The following is a 19,191-nucleotide window of genomic DNA, read 5'->3' on the forward strand; positions in this document are numbered from 1 at the left end:
TTGGACCTGGCATGCATCCATGCTGTTGTGTGGATGCGCCGATGCCGAAACAGCGTGTTGGTAATTACAAGCCCATGGGCTACACAAAAGTCTAGCAGCCTCCTGCCATTAACTATTGAGCTGATCTGGCCCATGCCTTACAATCACTCCAGACCAGGTGCCAGCATCAAGACCAACTCGGGCATTGAAGTCACCCAACAAGATGACTCTATCCCGAGGGGCCACTTTAGCTAGCACCTGTGACAGGTCATAGAAGGCATTTGACTCATCGGCCTTGCCTGCATCCATCTACAGATTATCGTCTTCAGTGGGGGCATAAGTAACCACGACCACTACTCCTCGCCTCTGGTTGATGGGAAGGCGAGCCCAAAGTAGCCTGGGGCTTACAGCTTCCCACCAGAGGTGGGACAAAGTCATTGTTATGCAAGTCCAAGTCGAGTCTGAAGTCATCAAATTCATGACTCAAGTCTGACTCGAGTCCAAGTCACATGACTCGAGTCCACACCTCAGAGGTGGGACAAAGTCATTGTTATGCAAGTCCAAGTCGAGTCTGAAGTCATCAAATTCATGACTCGAGTCTGACTCGAGTCCAAGTCACATGACTCGAGTCCACACCTCAGCTTCCCACACCTGCCACGCTCCCACGCCCCCTTCATTCTTTTGTTCAGAAGAGCCACTCCCTGTTGTTTGGCAGTCTCCTGCCCCGAGAAGAGGACTGTCCACCCCTCATGGTGGCAGGAGCCAGAGCCGGTCCACCGGACCTCCTGAATACCACAGAGATCCAGGCGGTACCAGTCCAGCTCCCAACAGAGAAGTGGCAGCCTCTCCTCCACACTAAGCGTTCGAGCATTCTACGTGACCACACGTAGTGGTTTTTTGTTGTTTTTGGAGGAGCTCCGAGGGTAAGGATTCAATCTCCTGGCTCCGCCAAATGGGGTTTGGCCAGGAGACATCATCGACGCCTGTCCCCCCGGGGCCTCCGGCACAAGCTTATTGAACTTTTCCGTCGTATTTAGTGGTAATTAATTGACGGTGGAGAGGTTACCAGCCCATCGCACCCGTCCAGAGCCCCCATTTGGCCGCTGTGGTGGTCACAAACGCCATGAGGAGAAAGGCCAATCCGAATTGGCCCTCCCCCCACAGCACTGCACACGACATCGTTGCCTGTCCGGCACCACGAGGAGGTAGGGGTTGTTTTTGCTGTAAAGCACAACCGCAAACACCTATACAGCCTCGAACACCTTCACAATAGAAAAACACCCATTGGCTTGGAGGTGACGGCCAGAATGAAATGGGCAGTTATAGAGCAGCTCATATTATTGTCATACTTTGGCTATACTGTAGAAACATACAATGTAACTGCTATTGGCCACACGTCCCCAATGCAGAAAAAAATTGCCTGGAAATTACTCAAATGGGATAACACAGGGCAGCATTGCCCCTTCCTGTGAGAACTTGGCAGGACCCTAATGAACAATATTCTTGAGACCGAGGCTTTCCTGGATAAACAAGCATAATAAAATGAATTGAAACTCACAATTACATTCACGATAACAGAAAAAACTTACACCAATGCCATTGCTTTATTATGTGATATGAAAATATTGCATTCAAATAAAGTATTTGAAATAGGAAATATAAAAGGAAACATGTACATCCAGAAGTTGTACAAATTATATTATCGAATTACTCGAAACAAATTACCGCATATCAAATTGTGTGCATTTATTCAGCAGCTTCTAGAAAAAATTATCTTGTGAAATAATCCAGTGACCAATGTGTGATCACCTTAGATGTACACAAGCGTTGTATCCATATATTTTAACTTCTTTCGCACTGTACGTAGCCAACAGTGCTAATCGGAGCTTTGTGAATGCTTACATTTTTGTCTTTTTTCAAAATTTTCTTCTAAATTGTCCTATCGGAATCATGTCACAAAATGAAGAATCCATTTAGAGCAGTGCAACCCTCCGAGTGAGAGAAATCGCAGAACTACTTTTGAGATCCCTGCAAGTGACCACTTACCGACACTAGGTGGCGCTCATTCCCACCCACGTTACGACATTACTGTTTTCGCATGATAGTCAAACGGATATTTTCATTCTCCGTGCAAAAATTTGCAAATTCAGTGTCATACCAGACCTTACTTGATGGTTTTATTCTGCAGTTATTGGTAACGGCTGAGAACATCAACTCACTGCACTTGAGAAGCCGGTTTAATCACGAGTGACTGAAACCTGGATAAAACCCAGTCTCTCAGCAGTGCCGGCTTAGTATCTGACCTCTTGAGCCATGCTTTGTAAATATTTGAATTACAGAGAACACATTCCCTGGCATCATGTTGTAGCAAGGCTTCAAATCACATGTCACAGCGAGTCCCCATTCAGGGCCTGCAGCTAATAGGGGCTGCTACAGTTAGTCTTAAAAAAATAATATATTCTCGAATAGAACCGTGACCTTGAATCGCATAAAATAATCACTCGGGAAGGCTGAAATTTTCACGTAAATTTTTCATGAGGTCTCCCTCTGCTGGCTAGGCACAGCATAGGTCTAGAGGAAACAATGCAATCTCTGCAATGACAGCTGCCCAAACACAAGACAATTAAATTAAGGCACCAGTGAACACCAAACGCTCACCAGACACTGCTGCAGGAGCTCCAGCACTAGTTGTACTAATGGCCAAAATTCTTTGCTATTGCCTGGGACGGTAACATCCCCAAAGTCAGCCATCCCCTTGGTGAGGGACAAACGGAGTGAATTTGTTGCGGGCGCATCTCTCATATTTGAGAGACTTGTGCGTTGACGAGTAAGTGGTAAGCGCCCTTCTTGGCGAGCAACTGCTGGTGCGTGCCCTGCTCGATGACTTGTCCGTTCTGAATGACAGCGATCTTGTCGGCGGTTTGCACCGTTGAGAGGCGGTGCGCAATGACGATGCACGTGCGGCCCTCCCGTGCCCGGTCAAGTGCTTCCTGCACAATCTGCCGAGCAACAAATGCACAAGGGCACATTCACGCGATGCCGTGGTCATAAAATAGCACATACGCGTTGCGTCGTAGTGTACTCCCTGCATTCACAATGTTTTACAATTACAGTGCACAGCGGTAGCAGGGTGGTGGGGGTGTCCGTAATTTAAAAGTGACTGAAAACAAAAATCAGGAAATGCCATTAAAAAAGCAGCATGATAAAATGTAGATTTCCTGCGAAGCTCATGATTTACCATGAGATAGAGTTTATATTTATTATGCACTTTGGGAAAGTGCAGCATTATACAATCAAGCAAGTGCACAAACGAAGAGGGAAAGCAAAAGGAATAATTAGTTAAATCTTCACCTTCTCGCTCTCCGTGTCAAGGGCTGATGTTGCTTCATCCAGCAGGAGGATCTTGGGCTGCCGGACGAGAGCCCTCGCAATCGCTATTCTCTGCTTCTGACCACCCGACAGCTGTGTCCCCTTGTCTCCGACCTTTGTGTTGTACTTCTGCACAGGGCCAATGCACGATATTGAGTCAATAATCTTTACTGCATTCCCATACTCATTTTCATCAGTTGCGTTTGAGATGTGATAGGACAAGCAGTGTCTAGAAAAAAGACCTGTGCATATGACTTAAAAAACACTCAATATTTGCTGGATAGGTCAACATCTGACTTTTTGGAATGCCTCCTACAGGTCCCACCTTGCTTTGTAGGTGAATTTCCCAAATGCCATTTTTGTATCATTTACCAACCCTGCCTCCTACATTACTGAATAAAAATTTACATACTCTTTGGTTCTTTCAGTAAAGTCACGTGGGTAGAAAATAATAGATCACGACGTTTTGATCGCAACACAAGCGACTGTCATCAGGTGAAACAATCACAGCAGGGAAACTGCTGAAGCAGGAGCTTCGAATCAAGATTAAAATTGACAGTTTCAACTTTACTTACAAGGAAAATTACCAAAGTAATATAGTCTCAGCCAACTGGCCCAGACGCTTGCTCTCATGATTCACATGCGCTTATTTCTTAATCGTATGGTGAAATTACTGTGACTGTTCATCCCTTGATATGCCCATCACGAGGATTCCAACTTCGAGGGTGTTTGTGGAGGGTGGTCTCACCTCGGGGAGGCTGTCAATGAAGGTGTGGATGTTGGCGGCGCGGGCGGCAGCCACGATCTCATCCTGTGTCACGATGCGCGAGTTGTCTCCATACGCGATGTTCTCGGCCATGCTGCAGTCAAAGAGCACTGGCTCTTGCGATACGATGCCCATCTGCGCCCGAAGCCACTGGATGTGCAGCGAGCGCACGTCTTTGCCGTCGATAAGCTACGTGGCACAGCAGAATGACATGCTTTCGTTACTGGGTCCCACTCAGATCATTCAGTTACCTCCTTCACGTGTTCCTCAGTCTCTTGCCTTTATTTTGCATGACCGTGTATCATTGCTTGTCAATCCTATTCAACCTTTTTGGTATGGTTTTCAGACGTGTCACGAATTAATTCATTTTTAATTTGGAATGTGGGCACAAACTTGAGTGCCTTGAAAAAAAAAATCCTATGTATTATATGATACGAATTAAGCGACACACATACAGCCTGTAAGAAACGTTCTTACTCTACTCTCCTCCCACAGGGACAATAGGGCTATTCCCACAGTCCTGCAGTCGGATGTTTTGTGCACAATAGCCCCATCTGTACACGAACCAAACTCACCTCTAAGTTGCCATAACAATAACAGCCACCACCATTCGCCACAAAGTGGTGGTGATGTCACCTCGGCGTTGTGCCAGGCTAGGTGCAGTTTAAGGCCATGTGAAGTGTCGAAGGTTCGCTGGCAGGAGGTTATGGGACAGACCCATGACTTGAGATAACCGGCAGATGCACCACCTATGCTCCCTACTCTACCTGCTATAATGCAGGTATACACCATCACATAGAAGTAAGAAAACAGTTGTACGTAGAAAAATACCTGATGCAGGCAGTGATGAGAAGGAAATTGGCACTATTTGGACACATATGTAGGATGGACAACAACAGGGAAATTTAAAGTGTGTTGTTCGGAAAAATGAAAGGAACCGGAAAGAGAGGAAGACTTAATAGAGATTGGCTTGAAGACATAAATTAGTGCGAGAAAGATGTGCACGACTGGAGTATATTTGCACAAGACAGAGGAAAGTGTAAACAAATGACGAAATGTCCAGTGGACAACTACGGGCTATCTACCCATGTGTAATGACATGATGACACCTGCTGGCTATAAAAGGGAAGCATGAGTACAGACACCGCTAAAACAACATCCAATCTGAAAGGGAGAGGTATCTGGGGCGAAGGTAATGGGCAGGGTTGGCCGAGATGCTCCGGGAACCTGCTCGAAGGTTCCACGATAGGGCGTGGCCAGAGGCGGAGCCTAGCCGCGCCTGGGGAGATATAAGCAGGGGTGGACGAGGGCTCGGAGTTCGTGTGTGGAGTGTTGGGTCCACACTGAGTCGCTGCTCGCCGTCAACTCTCTCCGTCGTCCGGCCACGTGTAAGATCTCCTGCGGGCTTCCATCACCCTCCTCGGCAAGCCGCCAGCCAGCGGCGTAGCCGAGTGTGGACGTTGGAACCACGCCGAGTGATCGGCTGTGTGTGTGTAGCCAGTAAAAATGGTAAAATCGAAGTGTTGTACTCAGAGTGAGAAGATAAGGTTGGCCTGTGTTGTGCCCATATAAGAATAAAGAAGAGGAACCCTCTACACGACGTGTCACAGAAGTCACTCATTACACATGGATCATGATGATGATAATGAAAACACCGTCTCACCCGGCCAAACTCAGTGCGCGAATCCAAGCACAAATGCAGGAATCGTATTTGCTGACATTGTTGCGCACATTGAGGACTGGGCTATAGCGCACTTACCACGTTCCCACTCAGCGTGTCGTAGAACCTCTCCAGCAGCTGCACACTTGTGCTCTTGCCGCAGCCGCTGCTGCCCACAAGCGCCAGCGTTTGGCCCTTTTCAACCTTCACGGACAAGCCCTTGAGCACCTCCACGTTAGGCCGCATCGGGTAGTTGAAGCCCACACTCTGGAACTCAACGTTTCCTTCACAGTCCTCCTACAGTGCCAGAGGAGAGCGTCGCACGAGATGGGGAATTGTGGAAGTTGTGAAATACAATAATTTAAACAAAAATCAAGTTTTAAAACCGCAGCACGGATCAACAAAACCCTTTTTTACTATTAACACTAGACACGAAACGATGCATCAATATATCAATTGAAATCAATTCTTACACTCACAATGCACGCATTGAATTATGCATAAAAAACGTATTACTTTTGATCTGTATATGTTGTATTTCATTTTTCATAACTCCTGCAGCCATATATTCTTGAATTTAAAAGTGATCCTCGAATGGTGCCTTGTAACGTAAACACGAATCATGCAGGAGGCTGACACCATGGGCAATATCCCTTCAGAGCACGAAAGGGCCACTCATAAACAGTGAGTCCGCTGTTTGTTTTTATTTCATAAGGCAGTATTAATGATGATAGTGGTGGTGGCAAAGCTTTCCCAATCTGTGACCACAGTGGGGTCATGGTAACTTCATTAACAGCCTCGTAGGGGATCGTAGTCGAACGCACGTACCAGCTTTTCCCCCTCATCGCTGTAGCTGTCGATCACAGGAATCAGCTGGAATAGGTGAAAGAGGTGGTTGGCCGATGTCTTGGCCTTGGCGTAATCAGGGGCAAAGGAGCTCGTCTGCCCAACAGCCATGGCTCCAAACACGATCGCCGAAAATACCCTGCAGGGTGCCCACACAACATTTCAAAGGTCAAAATGCCCACTTCCTTAAATAATCCACACCAAGTGGCTCAGCAGCAGAGCGAGCAGCTTGCAATTAGAAGGTTGTGAGTTCAAATCCTGGTTGGTGGTTAAGTCAGCCTATCAGCCCCCTGACGTCGATAAAATGAGTACCACATTGTGGGGAAGTCAACAGCGGTTGGCCTGTGGATAGACACACTACCACCACTGAAATGTGGAACTGCCACTACTGGCTCAGCACTGTAAAGGGGAGATGAGCACTGCCTTAATACTCATTTGGGCAGGAAATCATTTGGAATGGTTTGACTCTTACTGTATATAGACCAGTTATAATGTCTCTCGAGCCAGGCAGTGCTGTGGCACGATTGGAAAGTTAAGTCAAAATCTTGGTGTGAAGTCAACCCAGCCCATACCCTTCCAAAGTTTATTACATTAATATCATTTTGTAGAACGCCAATGGGTAATTTTCTTTCGCGGGCACTGGCCCTGACGACAGGAATGTGTAATTTTCAGCACTTGGTTTGGACTCCCATTGGACATAATTTCAGCAAGGGAACACTGACTTTTTAATGATCTATTTGCAAATGAAAGTATTGTCTCAATGGGCTGGCACATCACACATGGCACTAAGTGAAAGTGATAGATTGATTGTGAACAGTCAAATTCAATATTCCATAGAATAAGTTTAAAGTGCAAATATATATATTTTTTCATATAAACACAGCTGAGCGCTTACAAGAAAACATTTTCAAACTCCATGCGGCCCGCCGTGACGAGGAAGGCCCCAAAGCGGAAGGCGGCAGCTTGGGCGAGGTACACAACTCCCTGCGAGAAGCCGTATGTCAATCCGTAGAACTGCGACTTCTTCTTCGCTGTCCTGTGAAAGACAATACAGAGTATTGGATATGAGTTAGAGAATTCGTTGTTTATTATTCCAGTAAAGCCTACGTCCTTATTAATTTTTCTGAAGGATTTAGCTTTGGATGTTTGGTGAATTCTATATAGAACGTTCTTGAGTTTAGCCTCCAGTTTGAGGCAGAGTTGTTGATGAATCGCACACAGAGATTAGCATCTGTGTAAGACACAAACCTGCTGAGCTGCAAGGTGTCCTGTAGATGGAAATACAGAAAGTAGGCTGCAGAATTTAGAATGCTATCCCCTGCTAAGTATGACTTTACTCTAAATCACCTACATGCTTATATGACTTGCAGCATTTGGCTAAACATTCCAAGCGAAAGCATCCTGTTAAAGGGGCCTGAGATGGAGTGACGAGTTGCTGAATTAAAGGCATCAGTAAGATGTAAATTAGAAGCCTTACTTGGCAGGCCCTTCCAGGCTATCCTGGTATATCTTCTCCAGCGTGCACTCCCGCGTCAAGGAGGCGACCGTCCTGATGTTCTCCACAGCCTCGGTCGCTATCTGAAGGCACAGAACACGTCCACAGGCTCGTCAGTCTCCACTGTACGTAGAGTAAAAATAAAGGCTCACTATTGCACTGCCACAATCACTCATCGTAACCAAAAGTAAAAAATAGAAGTGCCTTCACGTCCCACATGATCATTGAGGAGTGCACACAGTGGGCTAAAGGCAGTCGTGGAAATTCTACATTCCCATGGCAAGGGCCAGTTTATATTAGGTTGTTGCTTTTGTACAGACACGATTGAGATTGTCTCGCTTATTGAGATGACTGGCTGCTTATTGACACACATTTGAGCAGCATCTGTGTGTTGATGAAAATTATATTTATGTTATTTTGTCTCAGTATTGACTATTATCGACTTACTGATTCCTTGTGTGTCAGGTATGACACATCATTTTATCCTCCAATGGGAGCAGGAGTCCGACATTGTGACATGAACGAACCAATTAAGTAACCTGAAAGTATTTGTTTTATTTGGCAAATATGGGCCGTGACACCAACAGACAGAGTTTACTATTTTTAGATTAACAACATGGGATCTTTCACACCCACAGAGAAGCATACAGCAGGCATTAAAAAAAAGAACATCAGTATTAATCAGGGTGGCCATGGGGCTCGAGGAGCGAACCTGTGCAACTAGTTAGTTGCAAACGCGCAACCGCTTGGCCACGTCACCGCTTTGCACAAGTGCCCACCTTGCCAGCTTCCTCCAGCAGCTTCTTGTCACGGTTGGCCTGGCCGGTAAGGGCCTGCATCTCCAGGAAGCCAGCCGCCCCAACGAACGGCACGATGGCCAGGATGAGAAGTGTGAGTTCCCAGCCGTACACGAAGGAGATCACGATGGCCGTGCCCATGTTGGCTATGTTCTGGGCAATGGTCGCGAGTCTGGCACCAGTCGCCTAACACACAACAGTTATCAACAGTCACTATGCCGTTTTGTCACCGCTCATCCACACTAAACAAAGACAAAGATCCCCCATATAGCCTTAAAAGACTATCGGGACAAGTGCTGTTAGCGAGCACCTATGAAGGCCACAAGGGGATGGGTGGCCAGCACCATACCCGGCCGCCTTTGCCTCCCGAGTGGAGATATTTACACAACGCACCAGGTACTGATTTGAGGCTGAGTCGACCTAGCAGAGGCCCAGGACCGATTTAGATAATCGTCATTGGTGTTTCCCGTGAGAGGGAATTGAAGTCGGGTCACCGGGTATGTAGAGCAGCGCGCTAACAGCTACACTACCGCCCCCTACCACTCGTCCACAAAGACACACATCTGAGTGGTCATGTAGAAATTGCGGGATGCTCAACATTAAACAATTTTCATTTATGGTGTGTAGCCTTGCTAAATTAACACAATTAGGACTTACAGTCATTTGTTTAGCATAAATATATAACCAAGACCAATGGCAGGACAGCTAGAGTTGCACAGTTGACAGCAAAAAAAAAGCCCCTGAAAGTTAGGCTTTACAAACTCAAAGGCTGTCCCCAAAAATTGCCCTCCATCTATTCCAATTTCCTTTTCCTAATTATATCTGTAATGCTTCCCTGTCATGTTCCAAACCTCCAAATTGCTTAACCAATCCTGGAATGAAACTCTTTGCATTATCTGCATGCCTTTATACTGTAAAACCTAAAGTCAATCTTCGAGTTGCAGAGGTTGATTGCATGAAAAAGCAACTGCAAGTGCAATGTCCCTTAAGTAGCTGATACAATTCTAGACTAAAAACCAGCAGAAAATGCAAATGGTGATTATTCCCCGACCCCTCCAGTATCATGAACATTACATTACTTCTATTTTCAACAGCCATCTCTGAGCACTAAATTTGACCTCTCTGCTCCCTCAAAGTGCTTTATAGAGGCTGTAAATAACAATGCAATCTGTTGACAAGGAACAATGTCTTGTAAAATAATTTTCGCTTTAATGGCAGTCCAGAGTAATTTGCATGTGACTAGCAGCCACAGCCATAGTAGGAGGTAGTAATAATAATTTGTTTTTGATATAGCACCCGTTAAAACGGGGCGTCCCAGAATGCTTGAAACTCACGATAAACGACTTGCATCACATCTCCTCTCAAACATTTCAATAGGCAACCCCAGCGGCAGTTGTCCCTGTGGACACATGGAGACTGAACACCTGGCCTGAAAATAGGTATTAGTCTCCCAGTTGGGAGTAATGGGTGATATGTGTAATCCCAATTGAGTCATTTGCAGATAATTTTTCTAATTTGACAATTCAGACTATGATGCTGGCACACAATGGCGTAATTGTTTCGAATAACATGAGGGGTTCCTCAAAGTCCACTGTGAAGCAGATGCCAGCGTATTTTTATGGTTTACACAGCTCCAGTAATAACCAGGGTGGCCTGCCGTTCTTGAACCGTGAACTGGACGTGGTGTGCAGGGTGCCCTGCTTGCAAGGGAAGTGCTCTGCGCTCTTGCGGCAGCTGCGTACCCCTTGGACTTGGGAGGCGTCAGTGGCAAGGCGTGTGGTCAGCGCGCCCGTGCTATTCTTGGGGTCATCGAACCACATCATATCCTGCACACACGTGAAAGTAAGTGCACGCGAGGCAAAGCATTAAGCTAATCATGAATCAGAGTTGAAACTGATTGCTCACGGCGGGCATTTGATGAGCCAACCTGCGGTGGCCTATCAATGACAGCCGTTGTATTGATGAGTTGCACGAAAGCACCTACGAGTGACGCGTACCAGGGGTGACCACATAAAGGTTGCAGAGTTGACCCCAAATGCAACCAGTCACCGATCTCAAACCACGGACCATACAGTAATGCCACTGCCCACTTCGGTAATTCACCTCTGGGTCTCTATGTGAGTCTATGCGTCTTACTGTGAGTCGATGAGTTTAGATGTGAGCTGAAATATTTTAATGCATTTTCAATTTTGTTTTGCTTCATGTGTGGTTCGTTTATGACCGTTAATACATTTTATGTTAGTTGTGAAATATTCCTTAAGGACCCTGTACTCGTTCTCTGCAATATTGATGTTTTTAGGGTATATTATGTTGTTGCTCTGCTCATGCACAATGGATGTCCCTTGTAAAATAGCTTGGCAAAAGCTAAACTCAAAATATATTACACAAGATACCACAAATTAACACCACTGCCCATTTCAAACATTTACCTATGGAACTCTATGCGAGTCTGTGTCTCTGCACGAGTCTATAGGTGTCTATGTGAGTCTACACATCTATGCTAGTCTGTATCTCAAACCATGGACCACGTAGTAATGCCACTGCTCACTGCGATCATTCGCCAGCAGTATTGTCAGGCAACTCCTAAGGCCTGGTGGATATCTCACCAAACTGGACATGGACATACAAATGTTAATGAGCAAGTCCCCACCACACAGAAGATTTTAGGAATAGTGCTGACCCACTTTATTCAGGGAAACCTTATGAGCCTTCTGTGTTTAACATGTGGCCACGTCTTCATTGGATATGCTTGTATTTTTTTATTTGCAAAAAACACTTTTGCTATGGCAAGTACAAAATGTAGTGCTGATAAAAAGAAATGGATGGTGTTCTTTTTTTTGTTCTGTATTCAAGCAAGGCATTATCAAAATGTAAATGTAATGGAAAGGGTTGAGAGTAAAAGACATTTTGTCCAGCAAGCAAACATTTTTAGCATCAAATCAGGAGGTAATTTTTGACAGAACACTTATAAATACATTTGACCTCGCTTGGATGTGTACAAATAAATGTCATTTACACAGCTGAGGGAGATAATTCACAGTATTTTTTGACAATCCACTGCTGGATTGAGAGCCTATCAACACCGTGTAGATTGTGGCAGTTATGGGACGATACTTCATGACGCTGGTCAGTGTGGGTCAGTGAAAGCTCACCGGTATTAAAATGCGAGCATAAAACCTACAGTATTTGGTTACACTGCCCACCACCGTAGCCCCACGTCAACCTATGCCAACCTCGTATGCATGCATGGTGGTCACCCATCCAAGCATTATCTTGGCTCAAGCTTGCTTAGCTTCTGAGATCTGATGAAATTGGTGCATTTTGGGTGATTTAGACATTGTCGAGGGAGCAGATACTACTTTACTAAAATCAGAGTATCTCCTCCCCAATAATGTTATGGATACCATGCTGCGAAAATCCCACAGCAGTGTTTAAGGCCATGAAGTACCACATGTGAGGCTGGTGAGGTTTATATGGGAGAAAAGCAAACACATTTACAATTGTGTCACCTTTTTGTTTCAACAACTGCATAAGGGGCCTTTGTACTTTAAAATACCTTCATTGAGCAGAGGATTGAGCGATGCTAATCATGATGGAGATGTATTTTAATGGTGTGCAGCCATTACCTGTCTGAGCATGGCCCTAAGGCCCATTGATCTCAACTTCATTGTGAGCAGTTCACCAGAACGACCAAACAAGAAGCCCTGCAGCCAGAGGCCATCAGCAACACACAAATATGACACACCGGAGAGAAAGAAATATATCACCACAACTGGCATCACACCATAAATATATTTAACAAATGTAAAAATATTTAAAATGCAACTGCAGACCGCTGCATTGTATTTGATGTGTCAATTGATTTCTGCTTGACAAAGTGAAATATTATGGCTTTTACTAAATATGTTACATGACTCTAAGAATCAGTAATCTTATTTTCTTAGCCACCTATAATTCTAAACACGTGTGTGTGCATGTATATGTCTGGGGAGTGATGGCATAAATCATTAGCACATCGTGCTACGAACTTGGTGACCTGTGCTTGATTACCGGTCACAGCTAATATCAGTGGTGAGTGAAACTGAACCGGTTCATGGCCTCCCCGAGACCAAGTCAGTCTTAAATGAGTAGCTGGTGTGAATATAGCACTGGGGAAACAAAGGGGGCCAGTTGTGGTGCTGGCCACAAGGCAATCTTGTTCGCTGTGTCGGCCTTAATAGTTGTAAGTGCTAATAGCACTTGCTTCAACAATCCATATAGGCTACACAGGGCATATTTAACTTTGTTTTGTGCATGTGTTAATGTGTTTTTGTGTGTGTTTGTGGCAATACCTGAAGGAAAAATGTAACAAAGGAGACGATCCCAAGGACAAGGAAGAGCAAAGAGTAGAGGTTGCTCTGTTCCGTTCGTTTCACGAGGTCTGTCTCTGCAAACACCTGCACAAAGCCAGCATTGGATCCCACACACAAACCACACCACAATGTGTGGATTGACATGTAGAAATATACACACAAGTAACCTCTATTTATCAAAGTAGTCTGCACACATTCACAACCGTAGCTGCCAACAGCCCTCAATCTCCCATAGGTAGTCTATAAAATATGCCTAGCGATCCTTGGATTCGATGGCTCATTGAATAATTTACATTTCCAAGTCAACATAATCAGTGCTTGTTAGAGGCACTCAAAAACTATAATTTACACTGGTTATACCTACTCTTATATAATAATATGAATGGCCATTGTTTATCCAGGAAAGCTGTAATGAGTCTCAAAACTCTTTCAGGAAGGGTTCCTGCATTGGGATGTTTGAAAAATGCCATTACTGACTGTACCCCATGCTCATTTAAGTATGGTGACGAGTTGTCATGCTTTTTTTGTTTTTATATGTAACCAGCTATTTCAGACCACGTGTGAATTGTCCACCTCAAGGTCAGAAAACAAATCAGCACAAATTTAAGGGAAAGGTGACCTCATACCCCGATGATGCGAGAGAAGATGACGGCAAAGGCGGGCTGCAACGCGCCGTTGACTCCGGCACACAAGGTGCCTAGGGTAATGTACGGCCACTCCTTCTTGTTCAGCGCTAACACCTTCCAGAAGGACACCTTCGGGATCTTTACTTCCTGTCACCAAAGGCAGGACGTGGGAATTGTCAATAAGATGGACTCAACTGCTGTAGCATTTTTGAAATACCTCGTGTGAGGTCAGATCTGCACTGCACTTGTTGAAGAAGTTTTCAGAAAAGCAGCACCATATATTACAAAATAGACAATTGGACTATCGTGGAACACATTTTTTGTATGTACTGTATGTTGAATTTTTCTTACCGCACACAGCCAACCGTCCTAATTAGAGGCGTGGAACGAGAAAATCGCTCCACTAATGCAGAAAGATCTGAGCGACCTGAGCGAAATCCCTGGCCATGGCTGACATTTGTGGCGAGCAATATCTAAAGGGGTCCTGCTGCATGTCCCCCTTCACCAACCTGCACTAACAAGTGTGGTATGGCCAAGCAAGTATAGCCAACCAACCCTGCCTTAACTGCCACTTCATGGGGTGACATTCATCCAGCAGTGTATTGAAAATGGGTTGTGAACTATTATCATTGTGTATGATTTTTATTGTTATATTATACACTGGCAGAAGTATAAGCATGTATTATATATATCACCTCTGTCTCTTTGTTGTCTTCCCCATCTTCTTTGGCTAAGTCTGACTCTTTTGCATGTGACTGCTGGGACAAGCTGCGGAAAAAGGCCTTGTCACCAGTAGGCGAGTCTAGGCGTTTGGCCTTAGTGTCTTCAATCCCCTTGTCATCCTCATGGTGGAACGTCTGTGGCATAACATACACAGGAATGTTTCAGGCATGCATTAACCAAACGAAAGCAATCGTAAACGAAAATTATATATGTTTTGCCCTGAGTAAATACGGGGCATTATGATTGTCTTGTAGAGCCTCGAAAACTCCCAGGAGCGCTCTCCTTTAGGATGTTTATGAAGTTCTATGCTACCATCTACTGGCTGCTTCATGGTACAGCAGGTTGTGAATCTCGCAACGCTGACATTTATTTGTGTATGTTGAACTTTTACTGGTAGGAAACTCTTGGTTACACCAGCCCACAAGAGATGATTATGTCCATCCGTCAGTCGTGCAGGGAGGGGCTGGGTGGGGAGGGAGGGGCTGGGTGGGGAGGGTGGGGAGGGGCTGGGTGGGGAGGGGCTGACTGGGTGGGGAGGGTGGGGAGGGGCTGGGTGGGGAGGGTGGGGGGTGGGGCTGGGTGGGGCTGGGTGGAGAGGGGCTGGGTGGGGAGGGTGGGGCTGGGTGGGGAGGGTGGGGCTGGGTGAGGAGGGGCTGGTCACCCCGTGGTGCCCTTATAAAACTCAACGTTTCACCTACTCACGCCGGCTTGTGCCCGCCCTCACAGTCGGGCATATTTGCGGAATACACCACGCCGCCGTTGATCCTGGCCATTGACCGAGCAACCCAACGTTCCTACCAGCTCCCTCCGCAGGAATGTGTTATCGCGTGCATGCTGTTCATAAGTAGTGTGAGTGCTGCTGATGAGTAGTGTGCGTGCTGTTGATGAGTAGTGTGAGTGCTGCTGATGAGTAGTGTGCGTGCTGTTGATGAGTAGTGTGTGTGCTGCTGATGAGTAGTGTGTGTGCTGTTGATGAGTAGTGTGAGTGCTGCTGATGAGTAGTGTGAGTGCTGCTGATGAGTAGTGTGAGTGCTGTTGATGAGTAGTGTGAGTGCTGTTGATGAGTAGTGTGTGTGCTGTTGATGAGTAGTGTGTGAGTGCTGCTGATGAGTAGTGTGAGTGCTGCTGATGAGTAGTGTGTGTGCTGCTGATGAGTAGTGTGTGTGCTGCTGATGAGTAGTGTGTGTGCTGCTGATGAGTAGTGTGTGTGCTGCTGATGAGTAGTGTGTGTGCTGTTGATGAGTAGTGTGTGTGCTGTTCATAAGTAGTGTGAGTGCTGCTGATGAGTAGTGTGAGTGCTGCTGATGAGTAGTTTGAGTGCTGTTGATGAGTAGTGTGTGTGCTGTTGATGAGTAGTGTGAGTGCTGTTGATGAGTAGTGTGTGTGCTGTTGATGAGTAGTGTGAGTGCTGTTGATGAGTAGTGTGTGTGCTGTTGATGAGTAGTGTGTGTGCTGCTGATGAGTAGTGTGTGTGCTGTTGATGAGTAGTGTGTGTGTGCTGCTGATGAGTAGTGTGTGTGCTGTTGATGAGTAGTGTGTGTGCTGTTGATGAGTAGTGTGTGTGCTGTTCATAAGTAGTGTGAGTGCTGCTGATGAGTAGTGTGCGTGCTGTTGATGAGTAGTGTGTGTGCTGTTGATGAGTAGTGTGTGTGCTGTTGATGAGTAGTGTGTGAGTGCTGTTGATGAGTAGTGTGTGAGTGCTGCTGATGAGTAGTGTGAGTGCTGCTGATGAGTAGTGTGTGTGCTGCTGATGTGTAGTGTGAGTGCTGCTGATGAGTAGTGTGTGTGCTGTTGATGAGTAGTGTGTGTGCTGTTGATGAGTAGTGTGTGTGCTGTTCATAAGTAGTGTGAGTGCTGCTGATGAGTAGTGTGCGTGCTGTTGATGAGTAGTGTGTGTGCTGTTGATGAGTAGTGTGTGTGCTGTTGATGAGTAGTGTGTGAGTGCTGTTGATGAGTAGTGTGTGAGTGCTGCTGATGAGTAGTGTGAGTGCTGCTGATGAGTAGTGTGTGTGCTGCTGATGTGTAGTGTGAGTGCTGCTGATGAGTAGTGTGTGTGCTGTTGATGAGTAGTGTGTGAGTGCTGTTGATGAGTAGTGTGTGTGCTGTTGATGAGTAGTGTGAGTGCTGCTGATGAGTAGTGTGAGTGCTGCTGATGAGTAGTGTGTGTGCTGTTGATGAGTAGTGTGTGTGCTGCTGATGTGTAGTGTGTGTGCTGTTGATGAGTAGTGTGTGTGCTGCTGATGTGTAGTGTGAGTGCTGCTGATGAGTAGTGTGAGTGCTGCTGATGAGTAGTGTGTGTGCTGCTGATGAGTAGTGTGTGTGCTGTTGATGAGTAGTGTGTGTGCTGTTGATGAGTAGTGTGTGTGCTGTTCATAAGTAGTGTGAGTGCTGCTGATGAGTAGTGTGAGTGCTGCTGATGTGTAGTGTGTGTGCTGCTGATGAGTAGTGTGTGTGCTGCTGATGAGTAGTGTGTGTGCTGCTGATGAGTAGTGTGTGTGCTGTTGATGAGTAGTGTGTGTGCTGCTGATGAGTAGTGTGCGTGCTGTTGATGAGTAGTGTGTGTGCTGCTGATGAGTAGTGTGTGTGCTGCTGATGAGTAGTGTGTGTGCTGCTGATGAGTAGTGTGTGTGCTGTTGATGAGTAGTGTGTGTGCTGTTGATGAGTAGTGTGTGTGCTGCTGATGAGTAGTGTGTGTGCTGTTGATGAGTAGTGTGTGTGCTGTTGATGAGTAGTGTGTGTGCTGCTGATGAGTAGTGTGTGTGCTGTTGATGAGTAGTGTGTGTGCTGCTGATGAGTAGTGTGTACTGTTGATGAGTAGTGTGTGTGCTGTTGATGAGTAGTGTGCGTGCTGTTGATGAGTAGTGTGCGTGCTGCTGATGAGTAGTGTGCGTGCTGTTGATGAGTAGTGTGTGTGCTGCTGATGAGTAGTGTGAGTGCTGTTTGATGAGTAGTGTGTGTGCTGCTGATGAGTAGTGTGAGTGCTATTGATGAGTAGTGTGAGTGCTGCTGATGAGCAAGTCGTGGCCGTGGGCGCTGAGTCCACCTGCATGGAGACCAGCGTGTGGTAGACTCCATTGCGCTTCATCAGCTCATCGTGAGTGCCCAGCTCAACGATGACACCTCCATCGAAGCCTGCGATGATGTCGGCATTGCGGATGGTGGAGAGGCGATGGGCAATCACGATCGTTGTTCGGCCTTCTCTTGCCTGGGGTCATGAGGGGGTGGAGGACGTCACAGTGTGAGGTTGACCAACTTTCAGACCCAAACTGTCATGCCCAATGTCCCTCCGTGCTGCGAGTTGTTGGTTTTCACATTCAAATCATTAAGAGCAATGTTAATACCCACCTATTCCTGAAATTCTATACAAAATTGCAATACATTTCACAATGGAGCCACTTAAATCGTTACATTAATAGATTTGCTACCCATGTTCTAGAGTAGCTAAGAATAATCTAATTTCAAACATGAAGTGGCTGCCTCTGCAGCCCACACATGCATGCAACCACCCAAGCCAGCTGAGGATTCATCACGGGAGATAATGTGTGCACACACTCATATGTGCTCTCCACTTTATGCCTTCATTTGTCGGGAGTCAGTGATCACGGCAGTGTACAGAACTCTCAGTGCAAGGCCAATTTGGAGAAGCTAGTGGCAGCCAGTGAAGTCAGGGGAGCTAAGGCAGCCAGGGTAGCCAGGACAGCCATCGGATAGCCAGGGCAGTCAGGGCAGCCAAGGCAGCCAAGGCAGCCAGGGAAGCGAGGGCAACCAGTGGAGCCATACCTTGTCCAAGGCCTCCTGCACAATGGCCTCGCTCTCCCCGTCCAGGGCCGATGTGGCCTCGTCGAGGAGCAGAAGTTTGGGATTTCGGATGAGGGCACGCGCGATGGCGATACGCTGCTTCTGCCCACCGCTGAGCTGCGCTCCGCGGTCCCCGACCAGCGTGTTGAATCTCTACAGAGAGACACATAGCGTATTCACAGCTGCTTCATGGATACAATTTGAAATCATGCACATTTCGTTTTATAGTACTAAAACGCAAGGGAGTCCATTGCCGATGTTTTCATGGTACAATATTGTTAAATGCTGTCCCGACAACAGTGTAAGTCAGGGAACATTTTCTCCCTTCTCTGAATAAGGGCTAATGCCCGAAATGTTTGTGTATTTTTTGGGATCTAAGGTAGTGATGATGGTGAGGTGTTTATATTTTTTCTATTTTATACAAATGCCATTTTAATATACACTCTGCCAACTTCTAACTCTTGTTTGAAACTTGTGTTGTTAATGTAATTATGTCAGTGCATTGTTAAATTAACATGGTTAAGGTGATGGTAAGATCATGCTAAAATCACTGGCAAACAAGAATAGCCCAGAGTCTGACTTGTGATCGCTCATCTCAATCGATGGACTACCACTTTGTTCATTCACCTGTGAGTTTATATGTGAGTCTCTAAACCTCCACGTGAGTCTATATCTCACAACAAGAACCACACAGTAGCATCACTGCCCACTTGATACTTCACCCATGGATCTCTACACGAGCTTACGGACCTCCATGTAAGTCTATGAATTTCCATGTGA

At 46.1% G+C, this 19,191-nt stretch overlaps 1 protein-coding gene across 1 annotated transcript in view; it reads right to left on the bottom strand.

The window, feature by feature from the left end:
- Positions 1-1,564: 1,564 nt before the first annotated feature.
- Positions 1,565-19,191, bottom strand: part of LOC133345077 (ATP-dependent translocase ABCB1-like) — a 36,311-nt gene continuing 18,684 nt past the window's right edge. Inside the window, exons 14-28 of the mRNA XM_061555530.1 lie at positions 18,394-18,564; positions 17,657-17,818; positions 14,586-14,747; positions 13,891-14,037; positions 13,244-13,348; positions 12,539-12,616; positions 10,655-10,738; positions 8,895-9,098; positions 8,098-8,198; positions 7,516-7,656; positions 6,603-6,759; positions 5,874-6,071; positions 4,097-4,303; positions 3,331-3,477; positions 1,565-2,978 (exon numbers count right to left, since the gene is read on the bottom strand). Coding sequence (XP_061411514.1) covers positions 2,778-2,978; positions 3,331-3,477; positions 4,097-4,303; positions 5,874-6,071; positions 6,603-6,759; positions 7,516-7,656; positions 8,098-8,198; positions 8,895-9,098; positions 10,655-10,738; positions 12,539-12,616; positions 13,244-13,348; positions 13,891-14,037; positions 14,586-14,747; positions 17,657-17,818; positions 18,394-18,564 — 2,265 coding nt within the window. The 3' untranslated portion in view covers positions 1,565-2,777. The remainder of the gene's footprint in view (positions 2,979-3,330; positions 3,478-4,096; positions 4,304-5,873; positions 6,072-6,602; positions 6,760-7,515; positions 7,657-8,097; positions 8,199-8,894; positions 9,099-10,654; positions 10,739-12,538; positions 12,617-13,243; positions 13,349-13,890; positions 14,038-14,585; positions 14,748-17,656; positions 17,819-18,393; positions 18,565-19,191) is intronic.

The sequence above is a fragment of the Lethenteron reissneri genome, chromosome 21, assembly GCF_015708825.2.
Source record: "Lethenteron reissneri isolate LAM-NWPU_2019-01 chromosome 21, ASM1570882v1, whole genome shotgun sequence".
Lineage (NCBI taxonomy): Eukaryota > Metazoa > Chordata > Hyperoartia > Petromyzontiformes > Petromyzontidae > Lethenteron > Lethenteron reissneri.